Source organism: Streptopelia decaocto (genome assembly GCF_964273445.1).
Source record: "Streptopelia decaocto genome assembly, chromosome: 7".
Classification (NCBI taxonomy): Eukaryota; Metazoa; Chordata; class Aves; order Columbiformes; family Columbidae; genus Streptopelia; species Streptopelia decaocto.
Window position 1 is genome coordinate 23,598,674 of NC_138661.1, and position 27,476 is coordinate 23,626,149.

At 42.4% G+C, this 27,476-nt stretch overlaps 1 protein-coding gene across 1 annotated transcript in view; it reads right to left on the reverse strand.

Moving 5' to 3' along the window:
* NRXN3 (neurexin 3) overlaps nucleotides 1-27,476 on the reverse strand; it is a gene marked incomplete at its 5' end in the record, with an annotated part of 972,314 nt that overhangs the window by 935,475 nt on the left and 9,363 nt on the right. The window contains one exon of the mRNA XM_082057637.1: nucleotides 1,343-1,360. Coding sequence (XP_081913763.1) covers nucleotides 1,343-1,360 — 18 coding nt within the window. The remainder of the gene's footprint in view (nucleotides 1-1,342; nucleotides 1,361-27,476) is intronic.

A 27,476-nucleotide genomic window follows, 5' to 3' on the forward strand; every position in this document is an offset into this window, starting at 1 on the left:
CAAGCCTTTGGTGCACATCCTGCCAGATCCTGGCAAGATGAGAGGAGACAGGAGCTCCTGGATACCTCAGACTGGGGCAGAGAAGGTACTTGTTCAGCCACATGGGTCACTGAAAAGATTCAATGTTATGGCTGACAGAGCCTTTTATTCCCAAGGAATGCCAGGCAACATTTGCCATTTGGCCACCTTCATCCTCATTGTTGCCAGCTGAGATGTGCACAGAATGCAACCTCAGCAGAACAAAAAGGGGTCTGATGAGAGAAGCCAAAAGGCTAAATACTAAATATGCAAGGGAATTACCCGAGTGGCTAGCTCTCACTGCATCTCACTGAAGTGTTCTGCAAAATCTGATTATCCAAGTGTGGAAAAGAAGCAAGCTGAATGGAGACCTCATTCCAGGTTCAGGTTGGGTTTAGTAGAAGTTATGCAGAAAGCTGAGAAGGAAAAGGCCCTCAACTCTCCAACCATCCCAGCCCAGCCAGGGCAATGCCAGATGCTTCCCCGGGCTTTCATTTTCATTTCACATAATGATAAACCAGGTGGAGCTGCCTGAGCGTGAGGTAAAAATTAGTTTTTTAAGCTTCAGTGGCAACAGGATGTGGACTGCAGCATAAGGTGTCTACTTAGATTAACCCTTGGAGCTAAAGTTGGGGAACTCAGATCCTTTCAACAATGAGAGAGCAATCTGGGAGGTTTGGAGTTCTCTGTGGTAAAATACTTCCTGTGGAAGAACTCTCCAAATAAACATGCATATAAAACACACATTCTTTTTTTCTTTTAAATGAATCTTTGCACCCCGTGGGGGATTCAAGTTTTGATACCTAAGTAAAAGCACACACTCACATTCAGCCAGAAACATACTCAGTGATTTTTAAAACCTAAAATAAAACAACAACAAAAAACCCCTTTGTTAGTGGAAATTAAACTCAACAGGTTATCGGTGGAACTAGCAAATGGAGTAGACTGCAGTAGGAGAAGGAAAATGACTGAGCTAGATTTGTATGCCAGACTACACACAGAGGTACCAGAAATAAACTGTATATAATGCAGTCTTCAATGCCAGGTAATTAGTAATATAAGGCACCATTTTCCATGTGATTTTCATTCAGAAAGCATCCCTTTAACTGACCAACACAATGTAATCTGTGAGGAGGGAAGTTTGTGATCTTTGCAACTACGAAGCCCTCCTTTTAGCAAAGACCTTGCAATCCAGACCCTGTGATGTCCAGTACGAAGATTTGTTCTGTATGCTCTCAAAAAGCAAGGTGATTTCTGTCCCTGGTAAGCACTCACCACCACTCCTTAAAGAGCAGCCTTTCAGTTTAGCAAAGACAACACTTACCTGGAATATGATTGACATCTGTCGAGGTGTTTTCATGGCAAGCAGAAGGGAGAAAAGGAAAAAGAGAGAGAGAGAAGAGAGAAAAGGCATTAGAGATGCACACAGCAACTCAGCATCCTTGCATGGAAATCAATTTCATGCAAAACCAGAAGTAATTAGGTTTGTTTGAAGGCCACCCGTCTGCAGCCAAGCACCCAGCCATGCAAGGGAGGAGGCACTGGCTCCCTCTCCGCTGTGCATGTAAACGCGAATCCACCATCATATCTGTCCGGAGAGAGAGTTCCTGGAATCAGATAGAATCAAGCCACGTCAGTTCCTGTAAGAATATTGGTTAAAATATTCTACTGTTTTTCACACACAAATGCAAAAGAAGGAAAGAAAAAAATAAATAAATAGCCTGCCTGCAGTAGGTTTCTGTTGCACATAAATTCAAGCAAGTTTTCAGAAAAAAAAGAAAATAACCTGCTCCCCTTTCAAAAGGGGCCATGTGAATTTATGACCAGGTGCAAGACACTCAACATAGTCCCAAAGTGTAGAAAAGAGTCCATTCCTTTTCATTCCTCCTGCTCATAATTCCCAAAACAAGATCCTTCATTGCAGACAGCAGCAGGGGAGGGGGATAAGGAGTGCCAGAGGTTTGCACGTCCCACACGTTTTCTTTTCAAAAGATGCTGAACTCAGACCAAATACCATTCCGTATTTTTTCTCTTTGTGACATAAGACTGCTTTTCAGAATAAAACACATAAATCCCAAAATAAATTAGACTGCTAAAAAAGAGAGGAGCAGGACTATATAAGTACCGATAACAGACAGGCATATCTTTGAATGAAGTGTGTGTTTTAGGCAGAGCCCACCAACCTGAGAATGTACTTTAAACAAACATGTCTCAACACGTTTTCAGTATCTCAAGTTTAGTCTAGCTCTGAATAGCTACACTTATCATAGCACCATGAGGGAGGAACCACTGAAATCTCAAGGGATTAGACTAGATCAGTATTATCCTTCCAATTCAGCTCTCCCCAGTGAAAAATGAACTTGTTTGAGGAAACAGTGGGGCCAAGTCCACTGGTGGCATTCTTCCCTGGAGGGCTACACCTTGCCCACGAGCTGTGCGGCTGCAGGTATCATCTTTCAAGTAAGACTTCAAAGAAATACATGACTGATTTGGACTACTACAGGTCCTGGACCACTTCTCCCACAAGTCTAGGAGCATGACATGCTGGGTACTTCAGCTACACACCAAGTTCTAAGAATGTATTCTCCTTCCCTGAACATCCCCTCCAATTTCCATTGGTATTCCTCCTTCCTGTCTAAACCAGCTATGTTGCTGTGAAACCAGTGCCACTTGTCTTCCTGAAACTTTTGTCATTTCAGTGGTGAGCGAGTGATTCCTGTTCATGTTGCTTTTTGTTTATCACTTTGTAATGGCTCCAGAGTCATTTCAGGAAAAGTCCCTGTCGTACATCAAGCCATCCTTCCCTAAGGAGGTAATAACCCAAATAAAACAATGAACAAATAGAGGAGGGACTTGCATCAACTCATTTAATTTCCATAGTTTCTACTAGACATATATGTCAAATCTGATGAGTGTTATTTGTTGCCTTTCCTCTTTTGATACATAATTGTATCTAAGTAGCAGTGTCTTGGCATGCAAGACTGGAAGGACACTGGCACTGAAAGTTTGCCTGAAAATAATTATTTTTAGGTAGGAAGAAAACAAGTGACAGGGAGCAATGCATGTACTGAGGATGGCAGGCAAAAGGAGGTGAGAGCAGAGGCAGAAGGAAAGAGCAGACACTTGACTACCACTGCAGAATGCCAAAGAATTTGCAAGTCCACAGCTAGGACATGAGTTGGGTTGTTGCTTGAGAAAATCAGTGGCAATCAGAGAAGATGACACATTTCAGAAGAGGAAGAAGTAAGAGCTGTAAAGTACTGCAAATGTTTCTGATAATCCAGCAGCTGCCCCAAAGTCTAATCTAAGCAGGCACAAAGCTCTAGACCCACGTTGTTCTCTCAGCCTCCCTGCAGGCCTGACAAAGGAGAGGGCATGGCTGCAGCCCAGGCTGCCTCAGGGGCCCAGGAACAGCAGGCGGCCTCACCAGGGTGTTTGTGCTCCAGCAGGAAACCTGTGGGTTGTTTAGGGAATCAAAAGGATCAGCAAATAGAAAGGGCAAAGGAAAGAGCTAACCAAGGGTGAGCAAAGGATAAACACATTAAGCAAATAAGAGAAAAGGCACTGGCCCGTAACTGATACACTGCTTGAAATAATACCTATTTAACTGTGCGTGAATTAAACAGGTCATGAAGCTGTTAAAAAGGGGAACAATGAAGTGTTAAGAGCTACACGAGCATCTCTAAGATATAGTGTCTCAATGGCAAGTAACAGGGGTCAGACAGCAAGGGGATTTCCATTTACCCATATTTTTTGTTGCAATGTCCCTAAGAGCAGGCATCCCTGATCCTGACATTTTATGCTTAGCTTTCTTTTTGCTGTATCTTTTTTGGAAAGTCTCCACCCAACACAATTTCTGCATATACTAGCTGCATCATAAAAGTCATTATTTACATCTCCAAGACACTTTTGCAGTATTTACCTATGTGACAGCCCAGGTCATTAGTGTTACTTTCCCATACCATATACAAAGGGAGTTTCTTGTATTGCAGACACCCCCCCATGTGGTATCTGCTGGCAAATGCTGATTTTCAAATGGCCAAAGCACTTGTTTTTTTGCTTTAAACCACACATGAGAAAGCACTGCTTTCTTTGCAAAGACAAAAATAGCATATAGCCAGTCAGTCTTCACAAAAGACCCTACAATAAATACCACTGTGACATACAGTTGAAATTGCCACACTAAGTCCTCACAGGAAACCCTCTAACACCTGTGCAGTGTGGTGTGCTGATCCACTGTGGCACACAATTAAAACTCTAGTTGTGTATATCAACAAAAGAAACCCTTAGTAAGAAACTTCTCATGCAGTACCTTATGGCTGGTGGCTCCACAATTAGAAGAAACCTAATGCCTCAAGAAAGACAGAAGATAGAGAAGGCAAATAGGCAGAGTGACTAGATGTGGGGAGCTGAGTTGATTGTCTTTCAGCCTCTCATCTGAGACGTTCTCTCAGATTCTCCTCATGTTTTTCTGGTTCGATTTTAAAGGGACTGTTTAAAACATGTCCCCACTCTCTTCCTCTTCCATCAGCACTATTGTCCTTGCCGCACAGGGACCTACTAACTGCCACAGGGACTGAAGAGGTACAGCGTTCCCCCATTAAACAGGAAGCCTACAGAACCCATGACTAACACCAAAGCCAGTGACCATGGAAGTTACTGCCATGCAGATGGAGGTTTCTCCACTTTCTCCAGCTCAGAGTACTTCAAACACAGAAAGGTCTGCCTCTTCACAAAAGAAAAGGCAGAGTTTACTTTATCGTATACACAAGAGTACATTTATTGTGCCTTTGTAAAGGGCTGAGCTGCAAGCTGGTGCTGTTTGCTTTTATTCTTTGATGCTAATAGCTGGGTTGAAAGAGGGATCAGCGAGGCTGCTGCCTTCGTCTGGTGCAGCCCCGGCCATCTGGGCGAGGTGGAAAGGGAAGGAGGAAGATGAAGGGGAGCGGAAGGAACAAAGCAAACATTATTATAGCTCAGATCATTCCCATGCCTGTAGAGGAAATATCTGAGGTATTTTTAATTCTAACATTTTTAACAAGAAATTTAGCAATAAGGGAAGGTGTCATGAGGGTGCACTTCTCTCTCCAACTGGAAGCCAGGGACAGCACGCACTTTCTATGCACACCAGCCCTACCAGTACACATCAACTTGAGCTGAAGGGACCTGCTTTCTTTTCCATCACCATGGGCCAATCAGTCTTGTCCCCTCCTTTGATGGGCTGTGGACACCAGTCTGGTGCCAGCCAAACTGAGAGCCCCTGACTGAATTCACACATCACAAATCACTGTCAGATGGGAGCATCCTAGGCTAACTGGAAATAAGCTCCTAGAGGAGAACAGCACTATCTTGTACTACAAGTCCCTCAAGGCGTCCCCGTCCAGGGCTCCCTGGTTACCAATCTCTCTGTGTGTGGAGAGGACTGGGGAGCAGGCAGAAACCGGGGAAAGGAGAAGGGCATCTTTTGTCATAGGAGATCCACCCCCCAATAAGAGGAGATCCTGCCTTTAGACAGGAAAAAGACCTTATTCTGAAGCTCACTCAGTTACCAACACCTAAAAAAGCAGATTTGGCTCTCATCATGCTGCAAATACAGCAAATGGATATAGGTACAATTTCACTGGCAGAAGCATGACTGGTTGGCAATTCTCATTCACTTTGACTTACTGATATATATGAAAACAGTTCAGATTGATGCATTTAAGGCAGCCTGTGAAATTATTCAAAAGATACATGATGAGCCAGCCTGGACTCCCATGGTATGGTAGTAAGAGATGCTGGTGACTCAGAACCAGGTGATTTCCTCTTAACTGAGCTCTGATACAACATTTCAACAATAGGATGAAGAGCTGCATTTCGGCTGAGCTGGAAGTCCCTCAAATTGCAACGAGCAAAGGCTTCATTAATTTGATACTTCATCAAACAAAGTGTCAATTCCAGATGCTGATTTGGCAAGTGGTCTCATTCCATCCTAACCTGGTCAAAGTAAAGGTAAAAATATCATCCTACTTCACCTCCTGTGCCAAGCTGTGGGGCACCACTGTTGTTGGTACAGAATCCTTGTCTTTCTCTTCAGGAAACAGTGGTTCAAATCCAGCTGAGAGGCTTACAGCAACATAAAAAGAAATAGCACTGACACTGTATAAATAGCTTCTAACAATAATTTGCTTGGGTAAAGATGGCCTCAGTAATGAGATCAGTTCCAAGCACAACATCCTCGTAGTGTCCATGTTCACACAGGAGATAGGCATCTTTAAGATTGCTGTATTTATGGTTAACTAAGTTAAAATCTTGGCTCCGTTACATTCATAGAAGACTTGACAGTTACTTTGATAGTGTCATTATTTCATCCCTCATATTTACCTAACATCTTTTCTCTTACTCTGGTACCAGGCTCAATCCCTGGTGTCTTTCCACTGATTCCAATGGAACTGCCACAGAAATAATTCTAACCAATTCTATTTAATTTGCTAAACGTTTAGGATACTGAAACAAATCCAAGACCACTTGAGCCTATGATGTCTGTCACTGAGCTACACACTGGGATCATGAAGAACTTCACAATACTAGCAGGTGTAGGCCTTATTGTCTCACTCCAGAAGAATAGGACCCTGTAATTTGTGTTAATGGAGTGTTGAACACTTCTGATTTTATTCAGTAGAGAAAAGTGGTGACACATACACATACAAGTTCATTACAATCAATTACATTTCTCTGTGTCCTTTGTCCTAAGGGATCTCTTAGGCTTCAGTCTCTTGGGAATAGTACTCACTTGATATGTTGCATAGAATTGCAGACATTTGTGGTACTGTGCAAAGAGCTAATACTTGGGATCCCAAAGCACTTATTAGCTGTGAATATAGGAATCATTCATCCAGTACTGAAATGCAGCCAGCTCTGAAGTGAAAGAGACAGATGTTTAACAGCTTATAGGAATGCCATACAGCAGTTTAGCCTGTCAGAGTTAGAACAACAAGAACTACTTAAAAGGCAGAATGAAAACGTATTCTAACTTGGCTGATTCTGCTAAAAGCGCCATGTGATTTTAAAGCACTTCTGATTTAAATGGGGTGAAGAGATTTGATTTGAAATCTTATCTGGATGATTAACAGTGATTTGATGCTTCCAATGCTCTTCTCCATACTCTGTGCATTCATGTCATGAGCAGCCTGCCCTCTCCACAGGGTCAGATGTGAGATGTGCCGGTATGTCACCCTCCAAAGCAGGGGTGTCAAACTCATTCTCACCAGGGGGCACATCAGCCTCGCAGTAGTAGTAACTACTCATACATTTATATAGTTCTAAAATTACATTCAGCCCTTTGAAGGCAAGCACGAGGCTGATGTGGCCCCCGGTGAAAATGAGTTTGACATCCCTGCTCTAAAGTGTATGAAGTTTGAGTGGATCTTACCTATACTAAAGAAAATGGACCCTTTACCTCAAGGGGACAAGCTTTTTCCTCTCAGACAACCAAGATACTGAGGCAGTGTGAGATTTAGCTAGCTGGGGAGAGATTTACAGGCAACTATGGGCTTCCTACAATTGCCCGGCCATTTAGGAAAGCACTCTCATATCAACACAGTATAGATAGACTAAGTATGCCTGCTGCTTTCAGAAACCAATGCATAGAGTTACTTAGCTCCAGTAGAAGTAAAAAACAACCAAAAAAAACTTAGATAAATGAATTAATAATAATCCTTCTAATTAACCCTGTGCAATTACTATTCTTAGATAAAGCTGCTTGCTGATTTCACGGCTTTCACTGAAAGTACCATCCCCTCCTACACATCCCAACAAATATGCTCATGAAAGTTCCTCAGAGCCCTGGCTACATTGCTGTGCGAAAAGCCAATAGTTTTGTAGCCTACTACTAGCAAAAATCCGACCAGAACTTAGTTACTCAATGCCCTCCAACCAATCTGTTGATCTTCACTTAAACAGCCTAGATACATTGTCTGAGGTCTCCAGGATGAGGCTCCTTCCTATTATTCTATTCTAGGTGCATGGGAACTGGAGGAAATGGAGGATTTGCTCCCTGCTGTTTTGCACAGCACCTCAGCACATCTCTATGCAGCCGGTTGTGTCCATGGTCTTGTGAAGCACAGGAAGATGCCTAACTGTGTAACTTCTGAAGGGCAGGTGCAAGTAAAAAGAAACAAAGTGTCCTCTGTATTCACTATAGATAGAATGACAAGAAACTTACCACGCGGAAAGGGAAGTTTAGATTTAATGTTAGAAAAATTTAGCAGCACCAGGGCAGTGAGGCTCTAGAATAGTTTGGCTACTGGGAGTTAGCCACCGGCATTGGAGACTATTGAGAAAAGGTTAAAGTATTTCTCATTAATTTTTCAGATACACCTGATCTTGTCTTGGAAAGACTAGTTAGCCCTTGAGACCTTTTCCAATCCCATTTTCTGTAATTTTATTATTCTAATTCAAAACGCACTCTCCCCAGACAATCCCGTCAGTAACAGCTGCCAGGCACCAGAAGCTGAAAGCTTCAGTAATGGAGCAGGGCAGACACCAAGGCCAAGCCTTTGACAGCAGCCAAGCACATTAGTCAAGAAAGAGTCAAAGGAATAGAGAAGATTCCAAGTACCCTTATTAACAGCTTCCAGCAATGAGAGACTGGTGGAGGTTGCACCATGACCAAAATGCTTAACAGCCTGGATGGACTCTTTCCTCCTTGAATTTGCCTGGTCTCTTCTGGAAGTAGAATTTGTGCAGTGTGAAACAGTATTTTCGTTTGTCCATTTAAAACCTGCAGCAGAATATGTCACACTGGGCATCCCCTACCTGTTGCTTTATAAAAGATTATGAATAAACATTCTTTATTCAGCATGATGACAGCACTCTTCATTATAACTACCTCACCTCCTGCTTTAGCCATCTCTTTTCTAAACTGAAGAGTGCCAGTCCATCAAGACCCTCTGCATATGGCAGTCATTCTGTGCCTACAGGGAAAAGAGAACTAGGTCGTCTTGAGCAGGACCAGTTTTGAATTTTATTCTTGGTTTAGTTGTACCAGGACATTTGTGCAGCTGGTATATTTTAGCACACGTCTAAATCCATTGGAAGCCTGTCCCTCCTCTAAGGGCATGCACTCAATCTGGCTAAAAATCCAATGAGAAGCTTTTATTCTTTTCAGAAACATAGGCTGAAAAGTTTATGAATAAGAAATACAGACTGTGCTTGAACAAATCAGGCTAAGAGCGCTGTACCTCTCCGGAGACCCTTGTTCCTCACCAGGGCTTAGTGCAGATCCAGACCCCCATCTTCTCTTTCTGTTTAGCAGTATTACACACAGCCCTATAAGGAGCACTCATCTGCCTGGAATTCACTTGTAACACTTGGGCCCAGAACAGCCTATAACTACTGTGAAAGAGAAATACATACCGGAGGACAAATGAAGCTTTTCATAGCAAAACATGGACACTCTGATAGTGTGTGCCCACGTTATGCACGTGCAGTACACAGTCCCCTCCACAAACACTATGATTTGTAATTCAGTGTTCCACGCAAATAGCAAAAGCCACCATATGGTTCATCACGCTATGTACCAGAAGTGCCAAAGCTTTTTTCACCTAAGTGGCCACTCACACTAAAAAGGGGGATTAAATAACTTTCCTGCCTTTAGCTACAATAGTTGGGACCGCTATTTATAAACCATTGATATATTAGGAGCAGTAGCAGGGCTACATCGAAAGTTGGTTTTGCATTTTCATTGGTCATCTTCAGTGGTAAAAAGAGGCTGATTTCTCTTTCCCTCCCAGCTTGGATGAAACAAGGACCTATGACCTCCTGAAAGCATACATTGCTTATACTGCTGCCTGTTCTTCCTCAGCTCTGTAACATTACCTAGGCATGTCTATACCTGCTTCCACACTTGTGGCTGGAAACTCCTACCCTCATCCAAATTTCCTTTCAAGGTGAGAAAGCCTCGTGCTTTGTAAAGTGTTTCAAAAACTACTTGCAAGAGTTACATTCTCATAGACAGCTGCTTCCTCATGTTCTAACTACAGCTGAAACTAGCTTCCAAGCCAAATTTTCTCTTGACTTTAACAAGGACTAAATCAACCAACGTGACACTTCAGTGGCTGCACCATATCACAGCAAGAGATGTTCTTGTAAGCTGGAGGTGACTCACACAAAAGATCTCAGGGATATAGAAGCCAGTTTATCTACAATGGCCCTCCTATTTTAATTGATTTGGGCATCAGGAAAGGATGGCAACTGATGGATCTCCCTAAATGAAATACCCTCCCTGCCAGAAAGGCCTTCCCTGGATTCACCAGCGTAGCTACTTCTTCTCAGCTCCCAGATCCAGCAAAGGCAATAATGCTAGAAGGTTATCTAGACATAAAGATGACAGGGAGCTTGTTGATGACAATGCACAACAGTGGACTTTCCTATGCTGACCACCACAAAAATTAACCTAATTTTGAGCAGTCTTGTGGCCTAAAATAAAGCGAACGAGCCATGTGACTCAAGAAGTGAAATCTAGTTTCACTGCAGGCACTCTGCTATCTGCTCAAAGTACTGAAATCAGGCCCCTGGTGTTTCACATTTGTCTGCATCACCTGCAAGACTGACACAGAGACTGGAAACCAGGAGATTGCCAACCATATGCCACAGAAAGAGGGTACCTCTCCTTCTGTTGAGCAAGAACCTGCAAAGATGCTGAGTATTATCAGCTTTGTCTTGTTCTAGGACCATCACCATGACAGCTACCAAAGGCATTTACTATCCCCAAATACATTGCAAATTGTGCTGCCTCCACTCTTCTCTTACCATCCAAAAATGATGTATTGGAGTAAACTTTGGGCATATTCCTTGTGACATATACAACACTGAGGATATTCAATAAACAGTAAAAAAAAAACACCAAAAAAAAAACAGAAAAACAAACAAACAAAAAAAAAACACCACAGAAAAAGCATTTAATACAAGGAGATTTGGAAAAAATGTGGTAAGAACAGAAAGGGCTCATTAAGCCTATGTAGTGGCCCAAGCTATAATTTATTTGCTGCACCCAGTCTCGGAATTAATAAAACAAATCCCTCCATAAGTCTGACAGAGTTATTAGGGTATGCTAATATTCCCCTCAGAGCAATCTGAAGAAGCAGAGCTGGAGCCACAGAAGGCTGCGACTAGCCTAGCCAGGCAAGGGTGGGAGAGGGAGACCCTCCTCCAAATCCACCTGACTCCCATTGTCAGCACTGCTTACCCCTACCCGGCCTGCTTTGGAAAGGGTCAGAGGCTGCAGAACAAGGGGGAAAATTGCAAGGAGGAAAACTCCCCACACTCACTTCTGCTGCCAAACTGATCTTACATGAACCACGAAGAAAGATGCTGCTCCACTGGTTGAGCTCTGTGCTATCTGAGCCCTTCCCTGCCCACAGCAGGCCTGGGTGGCAGGCCACAGCAGGGAGGACATCTCGTACCAGTGGCCTGAGAGACCACCACCTGAGCTCTGAAAAGCAGCAGCATGTGCAGCCTTGGAGGGCAAGAAAAACTCCTTTGCCCAGTTACACCCGGCTCTTACTAGTGCCATATGCTACCACTCCTTGTGCTGCATTGTGGCATCCCAAAACAGAAAGGACATAATACATCCATCTGCAAGGCACACAGACAGCTCATAGAAATTAAGGGTGGTAAATTACTGGCACATGTTGCCCAGAGAGGTGATAGGTGCCCCATCCCTGGAAACATTCAAGGACAGGCTGGATGAGACTCTGAGCAAGCTGATCTAGTTGAAGATGTCCTGGCTCATTGCAGGGGAGTCAGACTAGGTGACCTTTGGAGATCCCTTCCAACCCAAACCATTATTTGATTCTATGATTCTATGAAATCAAGAGGTGGCATTTTCATTAAAAGGGACCTCTAGCAGGCTCCACCCAGTAACTCAGTACTGTATCTTCACTGTCATGGCAACTCTTTGTTGGAAGGTCTAAGCAGTATTATTAGCCTTTCACCACTGAATCTAACTCATGCAATATTACACACCTGCCTAACATTTCTGAGATTATCACAAAATAAGAGGATGGTTATGTTTGGAAGGAACCTCTGGAGCTCATCTAGTCCAACCCACCTGCTAAAGCAAATTCACCTAGAGCAGATTGCACAGGAATGCATCCAGGTGGGGTTTGAGTGTTTCTAGAGAAGGAGACGCCACAACCTCACTGGACAGCCTGTTCCAGTGCTCTGGCACCCTCAAAGTAAAGAAGTTTCTCCTCATATTCAAGTGGAACCTCCTGTGCTTCAGTCTGTGCCCATTGCCCCTCAACCTATCATTGGACACCACTGAAAGGAGTTTGGTCCCATCCTCTTGACACCTACCCTTGAGATATTTATAAACATTGATGAGATGCCCTCTCAGCCTTCTCTTCCCCAGGCTGAACAGACCCAGCTCTCTCAGTCTCTCCTCATAAGAAAGGTGCTCTAGGACCCTAATCATCTTCATAGCCTGCCACTGGACTCTCTCCAGTAATTCCTTGTCCTTCTTAAACTGGGGAGCCCAGAACTGGACACAGGACTCCAGATGCAGCCTCACCAGGGCAGAGTAGAAGGGGAGGAGAACCTTCCTTGATCTGCTGGTCACACTCTTCTTAATGCACCCCAGGATACCATTGGCCTTCTTGACCACAAGGGCACATTGTTGACTCATGGTCAACCTGTTGTTGACCAGAAATCCCAAGTCCTTCTCTGCCATCCCGCTTTCCAGCAGGTCCACCCCTAATCTGTACTGGTGCCTGGCGTTATTCCTCCCCAGGTACAGGACCCTACACTTGCCCTTGTTGAATTTCATCTTCTCTGCCCAGTCCTCCAGCCTGTCCAGGTCTTGCTGAATGGCAGCGCAGCCTTTTGGTGCGTCAGCCCTTCCTCGCGGTTTGGTATCATCTGCAAACTTGCTGAGCCAGCGCTCAGTCTCTTCATCCAGGTCATTGATGAACAGGTTGAATAGGACCGGACCTAACACTGGCCCCTGGGGAACCCCACTGACTACGGTCCTCCAACCAGACTCTGCACCATTGATTACAACCCTCTGAGCTCTGCCATCCAGACAGTTCATAATCTGTCTCACCGTGCACTCATCCAGCCTGCACTTCCTGAGCTTGCCTATGAGGATGTTGTGAGAGACGGTGTCAAAAGCCTTGCTGAAGTCAAGGTAGACAACATCCACTGCTCTTCCCTTGTCTATCCAGCAAGTCATACCATCAAAGAAGGCTATCAGGTTAGTCAAACGTGATTTCCCTTTGGTAAACCCATGCTGACTACTCCTGATAACCTTATTTTCCTCCACACGCTTGGAGATGACATCCAGAATGAGCTGTTCCGTCACCTTTCCAGGGATGGAGGTGAGGCTGACTGGCCTGCAGTTTCCTGGGTTGTCCTTCTTGCCCTTTTTGAAGACTGGAGTGACATTGGCTTTCCTCCAGTCCTCAGGCACCTCTCCTGTTCCCCAGGACCTTTCAAGGATGATGGAGAGCAGCTTAACAACAACATCTGCCAACTCTCTCAGCATCCCATGGGTGCATCCCATCGGGGCCCATGGATTTGTGGATATCCAGTTTTCCTAAACGATCTCTAACCTGACCCTCCTCAACCTTTTCCAAGACTTTCTCTCCTATTTCTAGGGTCTGGGATACCTGAGGGCCAGCCTTAGCAGTAAAGATGGAAGCGAGGAAGGCATTCAGTAACTCTGCCTTACTTGTATCATCAATCACCAGGACACCCTTTGCATTCAGCAGCAGACCTACATTTTCCCTAACCTTCCTTTTGCTGCTAATGTACTTGAAGAAGCCCTTCTTCTTGTCCTTGACATCTCTGGCCACCTTTGCTTCCAAGTGGCGCTTGGCCTTCCTCAATACATCCCTGCATACTCTAACAGCCTCCTGTGTTCCTCCCAGGTGGTCTGTCCCTTTTTTCACATTACATAAACATCCTTCTTCCACCTACTCATCCATGCTGGCCTCTTACTCCATTTATTTGATTTCTTCCTCATAGGGATGCATTGGTCTTGAGCCTGAAGGAAGTGATGTTTGAATATTGGCCAGCTAATACACATCTTCTTGAAAAAAGGGGAGGAAAGGGAAATAAAACTCCCTTTTTTTTTTTCTTAATACTGATTATAGATAATAAGGAATCAAACCTAGGTTTATTACAGGATTCAGATTGGATTAATATGTAACTCATTTCTGTATTGAAAGGTTTGAAGAAGACACTGTATTTGAGGAGTCAGTGATCTTGACCAGGCCATGTCTGCTCTGTTGGTCCCTGTTCTTGGGGCTTGAGAATCCCGTACATTGGCAGCAGTAGCCACTGTACAGGAACCTGCTGGAGTGCTGTGTGCCAGCCTGTGCTGCGCACTGGGGGGTGTTACGACAGAAATAACATCCAAAACCATCAGGAGAAGACACATGATTCTGTTTGTTACACAAAATAAAAGGTACTACAGCATGGGAAGGGGGAGGAAAATCCATCCAAGGTCCACCTGATGCTGCATGAAAGCAGGATTCCCAGCCTCTGAAGTGATTTAAAATTTACTATCTATATTCCTCTTTTTACTATATTTTATTAAAATGTCTATTCCATTACACCATTTGTTGTTAGGCGTCCTTACTGAGGTCCAGAAAAAAACCCTGCACACTGTCTCTTGCTCACTCTTTCAGCCATCTAAACCCCAGTGCAGAACAGCTCTAAAGGAAAGACTCCTCAGAAACAGCTGCCATGGTGCTGGTTAGCCACCTGGTGCCAGCAGGTGCTAAGATCTGTGCTTCGGGAGGTCTCTCTGGCCAAGAAACCATTCACAGTCTCCTGTTCTAAAAATTCTTCTCCCTGAAGTGCCTACTGATTTGAAAATAAAGACCATGGTCTTGACATCTACTCAGTATTCATAATGCACTTAATCTGCCTCTAGTTTTGGTGTGTGAGGTAATTATTGATTCATTCACTCCAATTCCAATTAGCATGGAGTTCCAGTGTGCTTGTAAAGTGAAAACTCTATTTATTACATATATAAATATATAGTGCATGCTCCTCCAACTTACGATAATCACCCTAAATACAGCATGAGTAATCAGAAGAAATGCATCTTCTTTTTCTCTCCCTCCTACACCTACATAGCATTTTTAGAGTTGGTAGGTTTTATATTCCATGTTACTGCTGTATTTGCTGCTGCAATATGTATATTTAAATTAAATAGAAGTCATCAAGAGGTTCTTTTGGAAGTATTTGCCTTGTTTATTTCTGAAAAGCACTGCTTGGAAAAGAGTAACTGCTGACTTAAGTAAATGTGAAACATAATGACGGGAAACAGCTGCATTCTGCATCTTTCAAAACACTAAATTTTCTTGTGTGAATGTCTAAATGTAGACCTCCAGCCTGCAGCGGGATCCATGCAGATGCAGACCCAAGTGCATAATCACAGGGCAGGGCAGGACTTTACATCCACTGAATTCAGCAGATGTCTCCTTTCATTGAATGAACTAGGTTCAGGCCCCTGATATTACCAGCACTTGCACGCAGAAGAGTTTTGAGAGGTTTTTTTGTATATAGTCCAAAACACTTTTGATTAATGTGTTAACATAATACACATAAGCTCACCCAGAACAACAGAAAACAGTCAGAAAAGGTGTAGGGAAAAGAACTGTACATCTTTTTGATATTAAAAAAATGTATTAAAATTTCTACTCTTTTTTAAATCTTTGAAAAGGAGTGTGTGCAATAAATAGCTTCCATGCTCATTTTCTCACATCTATTGTACAAAAGACACTGCTGAGCAGCATGAAGATTTTCACCTAAAAGCCACCAGTTCAAATCCACTGTATGTCAATAAAGATTGTTATTTCCAGCTAGCAGTCCTTCCATGACCTAAATGAAAGTAGATGAGTGGAGCACTCAATTCATATCCTGGCTGATTTCTGAATCTAGAAAAGCCACCATCATCATAATTGGCTTCCAACAGTAGACTAACATGTTGCGCACTGTATACGCTAAGAAAGCACAACCACCCCACCAAGAAGACTGCCAAATGCAAGCACTAATGGATACCTCACCTGGGTCTTAAGCACAGAAAAAACAAAATTTAGTCTCTTATTTCTAAATGCAAACTCTTTGCGGCTGAGCCGTGCCATAATGTCAGGGCAGAAAATTTCCACCAGATGCTTGTTGCATGAGTAAAAGCTAGTACCTCTCCTCCAGGAACTGTTATTCCTCACAAGCCAGGATCCAGCTCTGCTTGTGCACCAAAAGCATGGAAAAGGAAGGTGTCAGAACCAGCAACATATGTCAGGCTGCCCCAGGGTGTTCGTATCTCCACATCTGTGATGAGGTCATGGAAAGCCACAGCTCTCTCTTATTCCTTGGACAATTCAGGGCCCGTAACTGCAGCATGAACCAGAGAAACCTGTTCGTCTTATTCTGATTACATCTCACAGAGGTTCATTCACTGCCAGGTGAGTAATCAGTCTCATACTTAAAGAGCTAATAAAAACTTCCTTCACTAGGGAGAGACAGCCCTGAAACAAAACAATAACCATTAGGGAGCAGAGATGCAATTTATCTTTGGATTTCAGTGATGGTCATAAGCACTATTGCTGAGGGATTTGGAGGGACTGTACCTTCTTTTCTATGACCTTTTTAATTACTAAAGGGTAATATCTATTCTCTCTTCTTCAAGAATATGTGAGTGTAGATCCCACTGGAAATGACTGGAAAGCAGTAGCCATCCAGTACTGCAGGAGAAAAGTATTTTAGATATATCAAGGAGTGACTAAAGGACTGTTTTCCTGAACTGGCATCTGACCTAGCTGCCTTATCAAAGACACAACATTTAACAAGATAGAAAAGTGACTATTCTGTATTGCCACCTTAAAACATATTGCAGAAACAGGTACTAACATCTGCTTCTGAGTTCACAGAACCACAGAATCATAAAGTAGTTGAGGTTTGAAAGGGTCTCTTGAGACCATCTCTTCTGACTCGCTGACTCCCTCAGGGTCAGACTAGAGCAGGTTGGTCAGGACTTCCACTAGCCAGGTTTTTGCTGTCTTTAAGAATGGAAGACTATGCAACAGTTGGTGAAGAGCCTATGAGAAGGATGGGGACAGACTCTTCAGAAGGGCACGTCACAATAAGACAAGAGGTAATGGTTTTAAACTAGAAGAGGGGAGATTCAGGCTAGACATGAGAAATAAATTTTTTACAATGAGGGTGTTGAAACACTGGCACATGTTGCCCAGAGAGGTGGTCGATGCTCCATCCCTGGAGACATTCAAGGCCAGGCTGGATGGGGCTCTGAGCAACCTGATCTATCTGAAAATGTCCCTGCTTATTATAGGGGCGTTGGACTAGATGAGCTTTGAAGGTCCCTTCCAACCCACATTTATAAGGTCCCTTCCAGCCCAAACTATTCTATGATTCTAAGTGTGCCTGGATATGCAAAGCAGCCCACTCATTTAATGAGAGCTGGATAAAATCTCTAAGTGGTTCTGAAAGGTGTAACTTTGATGGGCTGGATATAGCCATAAATACACAGGGGAGGCAGTCGAAGGGATGTACTGCTTTTCCTTCCACAGACAAATACAACTTAGAGAAGAAGAACAGTACATATAATCATTTGCAGAGAAGCACAAGGACATGCTAGCAAGGAACAAAGTTGGAGTTTCAGTTACCGGGTTTCAGTACCATCTTTTTGCAACTGAATGCTGCATGATACAGCTAAAGGAGCTGAAGATGAGTTTTTGTATTAGAGGACATCAATAAGAAGATACACTCAAATATTCAAATTCAAAGCAAACTTTAGAAAGCAGACATAGAGGCTTCAGGTAGAAGTCTCTAAAGAAAAAATAAGTGAGTATAATGTAGATCCTGAAGGACTACTAATACTGGTAATACCGAATTTAAAACAGAATATATGACTTATACTTATATGCATGTGATATGCCGATATTGTTGTAAAGTGAACCCCAAGAATTGAACATTAATTCAATGTGTCGCAAAAGCAGCATGTAGGAACCATATTTTTACCAGGGGCTTGCACATGTACAGATAGCTTTAAGCAGCTCCTACTTAAAACTCATACTGTGAGAAGTAACTCCTCCTGGATGAGAACTTGTTGGTTTGTATCAAAAACTCCTGAATCTGTAAGAAGCAAACTGGTAGTCGTATTCAGCTGCTCACTTCCCATCTGTCATGCAAAGAGGTAAGTCAACTAGGAACATTAACTGCAGGTCATTCTGATATACACCCATATAAGATGGAAGAAGGGTGTGGGCTAGCTGGACATCTAGACAGGTATGACAACACAAACACTGTCATTTGGTAAAAGGTGATCAGGAAAATCATAGCCTTGTGCCATCTAATCCTAGATATTAGGCAGCATATATGGGAAAACAGCAGAAAACTACACAGTTGCAAAATTAAGCCAGTAGATAACTAGCACAGGCAGTATATGGAGCAGCAGATGGAGCACATGGTATCTTCCCTTGTAAACAAGTCTGTGATGAAAAATCTATATTAACTGAATGTATAGAAGAACATTTATAAGGACTTTTTCAGCAGCTACCAGTTGCTGGATATCAAAAGTCTGGTGAGTAAGCTTGCCAGCTTGGAGGCGTAGTGCAACAGGGTTAATAACACTATACCTAGATCCTGATGATTTCCCAGTGAGAGGACAACTGAGTACATCTCCCTGGCTGTTTATGTAATGTAACATTATACGGACAGATTGCTTATCAGCCGTGCCACAACAGAACTCTCTAAAACAAGCAGAAACGCTATGCAGACCAGCCTGACAACTTTCTATTCCAGGACACTACTGTAGCTTCATCTCCTCCTGAGAGCACATTACTCAACACTGCAGATAGCTCAAGTGGGTATCTGTGCCTTATAGTGATACTGCCCTGGAATGGTCATTACTATTGTCACTGTGGGGAGGACAATAAGCAATATTATTTTTCTTCAGGATTAGCCATAAGAAGGTGAGGTGGAAAAATGTGATTCCCTTGCTTTTATGGTGCCTAGGCAGAATATATTGACCTCAGCCACACTCCAGAAGGCCAAAGGTAAAGTCTAACAGATACTATCAGTTCTGCACACCACCATTTGAGAAGCACTGATTCCTTCTCACCAGTGTAGCACAGTTAACCCCCACTTGTAAAGGACTAGAGAGAAAGAAACTATCCAAGAGGAAGATATTGCCTATCAGTCATAACATCCATGAACTTAATTGCTTCTTATGGGTGAAAGATCAACTGTTGTAGCTTCTATCTACTGGAGGAATTAGAATACCCTTCTACTTCAAGTGCTGCATGCTTGATGAACTCCCTACAATAACATGAAGAGTCAGGAAAAACAAACAAACAAAAAACCCCAACAGACAACAAACAAAAAAAAACAAAAACACACACACACACAAAAACAAAACAAAAACAAACAAACAAACAAAAACAGAAAACCAAGAGAGCTTGTGTTAGGAACACAGGAGACAACAGCACCACTCCAAGGCATGTCCTACAGACTGGGTGATGGCAGGCAAGAACTGTGAGCCAGTCTTGAGCTTGCAGTTGTCAGTGGCTAAAGGTCCACTTTACTATCTTAAACTTCTGACAGAAGACAATATATACACATCTGCTAGGCTCCTTCAGGCCTAGAAACAACCTCCCTTATTATTTGGTGTAATGGAGCATGAGCAAAAGCTCCTTCTTCACTCCTACATAATCTCTTGTGTGACTCCCAAAGAAAGCAACATCCACTGCTATTGGGGCAAGCTTTCTTATGAGTGATACCCTGAAAAGGAATGGAGAAAAATATATAAAAGATTAAACTGGCCAGATAGCTACAGCCATACCACGATTTAAAAAAGAGGATGGGGTTGTCTCCACAGATTTATTCACTAAACTCTGAGAATGCTCCTAATCACCACTGCACATTTGCAGGTGTATAATATGTGTGGGCTGTATTACTCGGGAAGAAGTCAACTGTTATCCTCCAATATCTCACTAAACTTCTTGGCACAATGTTCAGGTTGCTAAGAAAGTAAAGTCTGTTCATCTGGGAATTGTATTCACTGCAATTCAATGGCAAAACGCAAAACCAGTTGGGCCCTCTCTTATTTCACTTAGTTTTGACTGTTCCTTATAATTTTATGCCCTACAGCATCTCCTTCAGAAAATGCATGAAACTCATACAAAGAAATCATATATTGCCAGAAGTAATGACTATAGACATATTCAGTCCCACAGGAGGAACTGGAATCCCTTTTCCACTCATTTTGCAATGGGTATTACTCAACTGATGCTGACAAATAGCTCTGGCATGGCCAAAGAGGCCTATTTATTACTCTAGCAATTTTGGTTGGACCATCTGACATCCTGTAAGCTATACTTGATATACTTGATCTCCAGAGTCTCTGAAACTCTTAGTAACAACTTCTGAGAAGTTAACAGCACCTCAATATGCCCCTATTTCATTAGATGACAAGGATTTAAGAGGTCCTTTGGTACTGCTTTGATCCTAGATCTTACTCTTCACAGCCTTTCTATATACTAATAGAGAAAGATATTTTCCATTGTCTCAAGTGCAGTGCAGATCACCTTCTTACTGACTCCGAATTGCTCAGCAGTGTGCAGTCTCATGACACACAGATTATCATTAGTTTGCTGGATACTGGCCAACTTGGGGCTATTCCTGGCAAAGTTGGAACCAGGACCTTGGCAATCACCTTAGAAATACAGGACATGGGTCCAGTACCAATGATGATCAAGTCAGCCTTAGTGTTGCTACCTCAGCACATGACTAACATTAGCTCTGGCTGTTTTCTGCCTGCTATCTTTTCCACACTAGTCTTTGCTTTCCTGCCTCCTATGGAAGGCCCTGAATGAAGCCACCTCATCTGAGAAGACTGAAGCTCACCTCCAACAGGGTCTTCAAAGACTGTTCCAGCAGATGGAGCTTTTACCTCATATCTTGCAGTTTACACATGCTTGTGGAGAACGATAATAGGACAATCAGGCACCTGCTCCTTTCTGAAATTCCCACACACAGAAGAGATGCCTGTCATAGCCATCCCATATAACGATTAACTCTGGAAAATATAGAGCACTTAAGCTGGCAGGGCTTCGAATCCCAGAGGGGTCACGAAGAGTCAGTTCAGACAGACAGAAGCAATTCATGGCAAATGGTCTAGGAGATAACAGAGAAGAGTGTTTTCTCAGAAACAAGTTCGGCTTGAGCATGTTAGCCACATTCCACTACCTAGTTCTCTGTCACAATGCCTGGAGGGAAATGAAAGAAGGTCACAGCACCTTTATGTCATCCTATTAAAGGAAAGGGAGACTCAAAGCTCCTACAATGACTCTAATTTCGTATATGTAGAATGTGTGGGCCCAACAGAATCCATAAGTGACATCTGAAGACCTAGAAGACTTCAGTCCTCAAAGCCAAGAACAGAGGAATGAGACGAACAACAACAACAAACCAAACCAAAACAAAAGACTGTTGTAGGAAGTAATGGATTCGTGCATTGCTGCTTTGGTTTTATACCTGACAAGGTTCTTGGAACACATTTGATGAGGGCTAGGACGATGTGCGGAATGTGTCTCCAGTATCAGGTGGCCAATTTCAGCAAGTGAATCAAACATCAAAAGGAGGAAGATTTAGAGCCCTCGCAGCAGATGCTCATGGAACATATCCTCAAAAGATGTTGATACTTCACTTAGCTGAAGACAAGTACTAAGATGCAAATGTGAAAGTACAGCTTTACCTTCCAACTGGCTGCCCTGAGGGCTGATCGGTTTTCCACGCTTGGGCAGCCTTCCTACCTCAAACACAGCATGACTGGGTTCTCCCTTGCTGACTCGCCTCCTTTTTCTCCAGTTGCAGAGCCCAGCCCCCAGCCTCCCGTAGCTTTGCCTCAGAGAGATTGCTTTGCTTCTCAGTGCCTGCATGCAAAAACTGGGCTGGCCAGTCACAACCGGGAGGTTCTTCCCCTGCTAATCATGATCGCCCTGACAGTTCTGCTTTCTCCTCACATCATCTGTCACCTCTCTCACTCCAACTCTCCTTCCTGAAATCAGCCTCCTTCATCTACCACTTTAGGGTTGGGGTCGAGAGGAACACGTTTCAGTGCTAAAGTCAGAGCACTATCTGCTTCCTTCCTACTCCAAACAGAGTGATAAGTCCAACAGAGCCAGGGTCAAGCCTAGATGGGACAATTAGGCTGAAGGAAAAGCAATGAAAAGCAGTAGAGCCATAATCAGCAACAAAAATCATCTTACTTCTGCTCTGAGGAAGAAACAGCTGGACTGTTGGTGTTCAGGTGTGGTTTGGCTTATGAAAGACTGCCAGAAAGATTTAAGGAAAAGATCCATACAGTCACAGGTCTGCATACCATTCTCCAATCATCTACCACAAAGCTAATAACTCTAGCAACACATCTCAGTCTGGACTGGCCACTCTCTTTTCTGGGATTATCTTGGTATCCACTTTGACAGCACTACCAACAAATGTCACTCCTGATCTTGGCATTGCCTGTTCGTTTAGATCTGTTTCCTTCTGGCCTAGTTCTGCTGATGAGTTTTATTAAAGACCTGAAGGAAGTGATGTGCTTCTTCACAGCACCAACACAACAATTAAATTCTGTTGTGCACTGCACCAAAACAGTCCATAACTAACATTTACAGCTTTTAATAATTTAATTTAAACAGCTTCTAAAATAAATGCCAGGTCAGAACTGTTAGTTACCCCTGAGCATAGGAGTCTTACTCACACTCCTGTATGCTACACAGTAAAACAGAGTATCTGTTGAAGGACAGTACAGTTAAATGCAGTATGTCATGATTACACAGAAAATAAGAGAGCACTTTTGGGCTAAAGAGCCACTGCTCAAGTCTTGTAATTATGCTATTGTTTACAGAATAAGCACAAGGTCATCATGCTCCATCTGCCACCACCTTCATTCCACGTGGAACTTTCTGCTCACTTGGGTACCTGCTGTTTGCCAGGCAACTTTGTTTTCAAGGGTAACAATAGAAATGGGACATATTGGAACCAATCAGCATCTAAAGAAGAGACTTATGGGCAACACACATGGTATAAAGAACTCTTCCAAAATGTTCTTTTTAAGCTGCTTAAAGAGAGCAAAGATAAAAACCCATGTCTTTTCAGGAATTTGTTCTTCCATGCGATCTGCTCTCAAAATAACCAAATCAAACAAAAAAGTCCAATCAAAAACTCTTCTTTCTCCACCACATATGAACAACATTCTATAAAGTCAGATCTGTCTCAGCTGGAAGCCTGGCCCATAAGAGTCCAGCCTTCATTGGAGTCATTACACTCTGATGCAAAGTTTCCAGCAAAACTCACTGTCTATATTGACAATGAACATCAGGCAGGAAGAAAAGGTTACACGGAGAGCATCACCTTGGCAAGTCTGCAGAAATGCAGGTGAGAGGGAAATGTAAGACCTTATTATACTTGCTCCTGTCACCTTCCAGCCAAGGGGATGCCCAGTAAAGCATTCAGAGACCGGAATCAGTGTTTCATTTTGATATTTTTGGTGAAATCATAAAATTTTCTCTACTGGAAATATTTAAAGGAACTAAACCTTCCCTGTTTTGAAAAGTTACATTGAAGAGCACATGACCACAGATAGGCAAAGTCATCTAAAACTTCTATTGCTACAAGTCTATTTTTCCTCATTATTGATTATAAACCGACATGAAACAGAGGAATCTGTACAGCCTAGCCTATATAGTGCAACATACAGGCAAGAAGTAGGGAACAAGATGGTTCAAGATGGTTTCAGGTGAAAAAGTTACCTGACAACAGTCACAAAGAACAGAACATCTTGGATATGGACACTCCATTCTACCAGAAAGAATAAAGAGAGATCTTCCTTTGAATTGCAATCAATTGAAATTTTACAAGAATGCTTAAAATCCAAATCCCCATTTTTAGCTTCACATTCAATGTAAACTAAAGAATTTTGTGTTTTTTTCAGCACACTTGGATAAAACCAAACAACCTACTATATTGTTTAATACTTAGGATTTAGCACTCCGGATTCCAACCCCATCTCAGTCAGCTTCTGACTCGATACCCTTCAATAATTCACTTTCTGCTTGCCTCTCAGTTTTGCCATCAGTAAAATGGAGATAACATGCATTTCACTGTGTGGTAGAGTGATGTGAAGGCTGACTGATTTATCAGTAGTTGTGAGATGCTTAGGAATACTCTGATGAAATGTGCCACATGTATGCGCAATTTATTATTAACCTGACAGCGTTTTAGCTCTTTTATTTTCCTGCCTTGCACACAATTCAAGTGCAGGATGCCTGAAGCACATTTGAATGGATGCCATGTGGCATTTTGATTGTAGCAGGTACTACCATTTACTTCTGAAATTCACAACTTTAATATCATATTAAAGCAGGATTTCTGCAATTAATTTTCCTTCTTCACTCAGTTTTTTGTGGATTTTGGGGGGTTTTGCTGTTGTTTTATTGTGTTTGGTTTGGTTTATTTTTTAAGAAAAAAAAAACACATTTGAATGGCCTTGGTTTTAGTTCAGTATCAGATCATTAAAAATATTAAAGGCAAATAAAAGTAAGGAAAGAATCTCAAACAGAAATGTGCTATTTGGGCCAAATCCTTAGAGGTGAAAAATGATGGAAATAAATACAATATGAAGGTTAAATGATCAGAACTACTGCTTAGAAGCCCAAATCAGTCACAAGGTGCCTGAATCACTTTCCAAAATGGGACTTAAAGTAGCATGTTTTTAAACTGACAATATCAACAAATCTAAATGGATTTGGGTTTAGTTCTTAGTTAAGCACATCTTTCATCAGTGTATGAAGGCTTTACTAAAGAGCACTTGGTGTAGGAGGTTAACTTGAATATTATTTATGTGACCAGATGTGCAAGAAAACATATAAAATTATCTGTATATTTGATGTATTTTCTACAGAACAGCTCATTAATGACACTGTATCTGTAAGCTCAGATAGTTCCTGTACCCACACTGCAGCACAGTCAGCCAGCCCTTCCCAAGGAGAAAACAACTGGGCCAGTGCAAGGCTAGAAACTAAAACAGATGAAACTTACATTTTGCTTCACACTGAGACCTGAAAAGTGGCTTAAATTGTTTTAGTTAGCTTTCCAACAACATTTTGTCAAGTAACCAAGAGGAAACTTCAGCTATTTTGGCTCTAGAAGAAAACCAGTGGAGACTGTGAGAAATGCCCCCAAATAGTGGGATATAGATTCATAGATTTTTAAGGCCAGAGGGAGCATTAAATAGACCTACAATACAGCAGTGACCTCCACTGTAAGTGGTAGCAGAGCTATAATTAAACACCATTGACAAATGAGGTCTGAAGTCACAGCCAATTGTTCTCCTGAGATAGAGGATCTGTTACTTAGTGCTTTGGTTTAGCTATCTTTTGCCTCAGGCAAACTGGGAGTCACCACCCTGGCAGTGGCAATGACAGGAAAAACATCCCAGAGCTCAAGGATAGCTGTCATGCCATACTGGTGCAGTTCCCAAGTGATTTTCATTGTTCAACCAGCCCAAATCTCAGCCTGGTCTGGCTGCATTTCGAAGACCATTTCTTGCACCGAGATTTATTTTTTATGGTCTTCTTTGGGAATGCCCATTGTGCAGTCTTCAGGTCCAGCTACATTGCAAACTATTCAGGTTCAATCCAACACACGCAAAAGGCTAAAGACCAAACTGCTGACAATCCTAACCTGTGAAATCAGCAGCTGTGGTTCTTTAATATATGCAGCCTTGCTGCCCTTACTGTCACTGTACAGAGACTGCACTGTTCAGTGACACTGCGGAATAACCCATCCAAGTCCTGTTCACCTAAGATCATTCCTTGGACCCTTCCTTTAGTGAAGTTCTTGACAAACAGCAGTACCTGCAGATCTGTCACTTCCAATTAACTTAAATGATAACAGTGCTTCACATCACTCTTCCCTCCTGGGAGGTTTCAAAGGGCATCGATCTGACTCATCACCCTACCTGTGCTCCAGGCTCTGCTTACTGTTTGTGAGCTGGAAACCTGTTCTTCTCTCTGGTCAAGCCTAACCTATGCTTAGGTCTCCTTCTGCCTCCACTTCTGGGCCTTACAGTTCCCAGAGTTGTGGCACAGTGGGGTTCAGTTCTCAGGTTTCATTACAGCTTTTTAGTCAGTGTGGAAGTATACGCCCCTTCCTTAAAACACTTCTACATTTTTATGATATATTGCAGCTCATCAGTAGTAGGTCTATATTAGGGACAATAATGTCAGTAAGTTATAAAATAAGCTAGAAATACATATGCGATTGATATAGACTACATCTGAAACAAAGTCAGAATCCAGAAATTCTACAAAATAAAAATATATCACTTTTTCTGCAGACTGTCATCAAAATCATTATTTTTTGTAAATATTTTGATTTGAATGAAACCACAATTTCTCACGAGGAAAACATTTCCAAGCTGTCTTGTTCTGATGTGTCTTAGCTGGTCAAAATGTTGCTTCACATGTCTTTCATTTCAACATGCCACAAGATAGGGCAGTCAAAATACAGACTGCCTTAAAAATACATTTATGTGTAAGATGCAAAGTAGAGATAAAGCGTATAGATATATAGGTCTCATATCTGTTCAAAACTCGAAGGTTTGGAAATTTGTTGTAGATATGTTCATTGCTCCAGCTGAGAAACAACGGAGCATTTCAGCTTAAGTAATAAAGGAAAATAGAGAATTTAGGAGGAGACAGCTAAGACCGTAACCTATCATTAATTACAATTTGATCCGCAGAGCCCTAATTTTTATTTTCCTTTTCAAAAAATAAGATTAAAAAAAATAATAATTTTAAAAAATCAGATCTCCAGCAGCACCGTGCCCACCAGAGGAACTCTGAAAAAAAAGGATTTTGCCATTTTCTGCAGCATCCAATGTCTGCTCAGACTGTTTTCTAACCAATAATAAACCTATGACTACACCACTGTCAGCATGAGTACCTTTCAAGGAGCCATGATCACACAGCTACCAGTACCTGAGCTAGCAAATTTTCAGCTAGATACACCTGTATGAGTTGCGCCTCATCTTTGACATCAATACAAACACACCTCTAGCTCTGGTTATCCTGAGAGATGTGATACTACTGCTTCGTGATGGCAATATATCCAATCCATAATTTTAATGTTCATTGATCTCCTGTTATCTTCCTTAAAAGTTGAAGCTATGTGAATAACAAGGACCTACATAGATCTCCAGTTACACCAGAGGTCTGGCAGGCATCCTGCAGGGTGATGGCACAGCCCTCTGCCCTCTACCTCTCTCCTCACAGGACCCACAGTGGAAAAGGCAAAAGACAGAAGAAAAAGCACATAAATTCTGGCTATTTTCCCAGCTTTTTCTTGTAGGTGTTCCTAGACAAGCAATTGAATCTCCTTTCCTC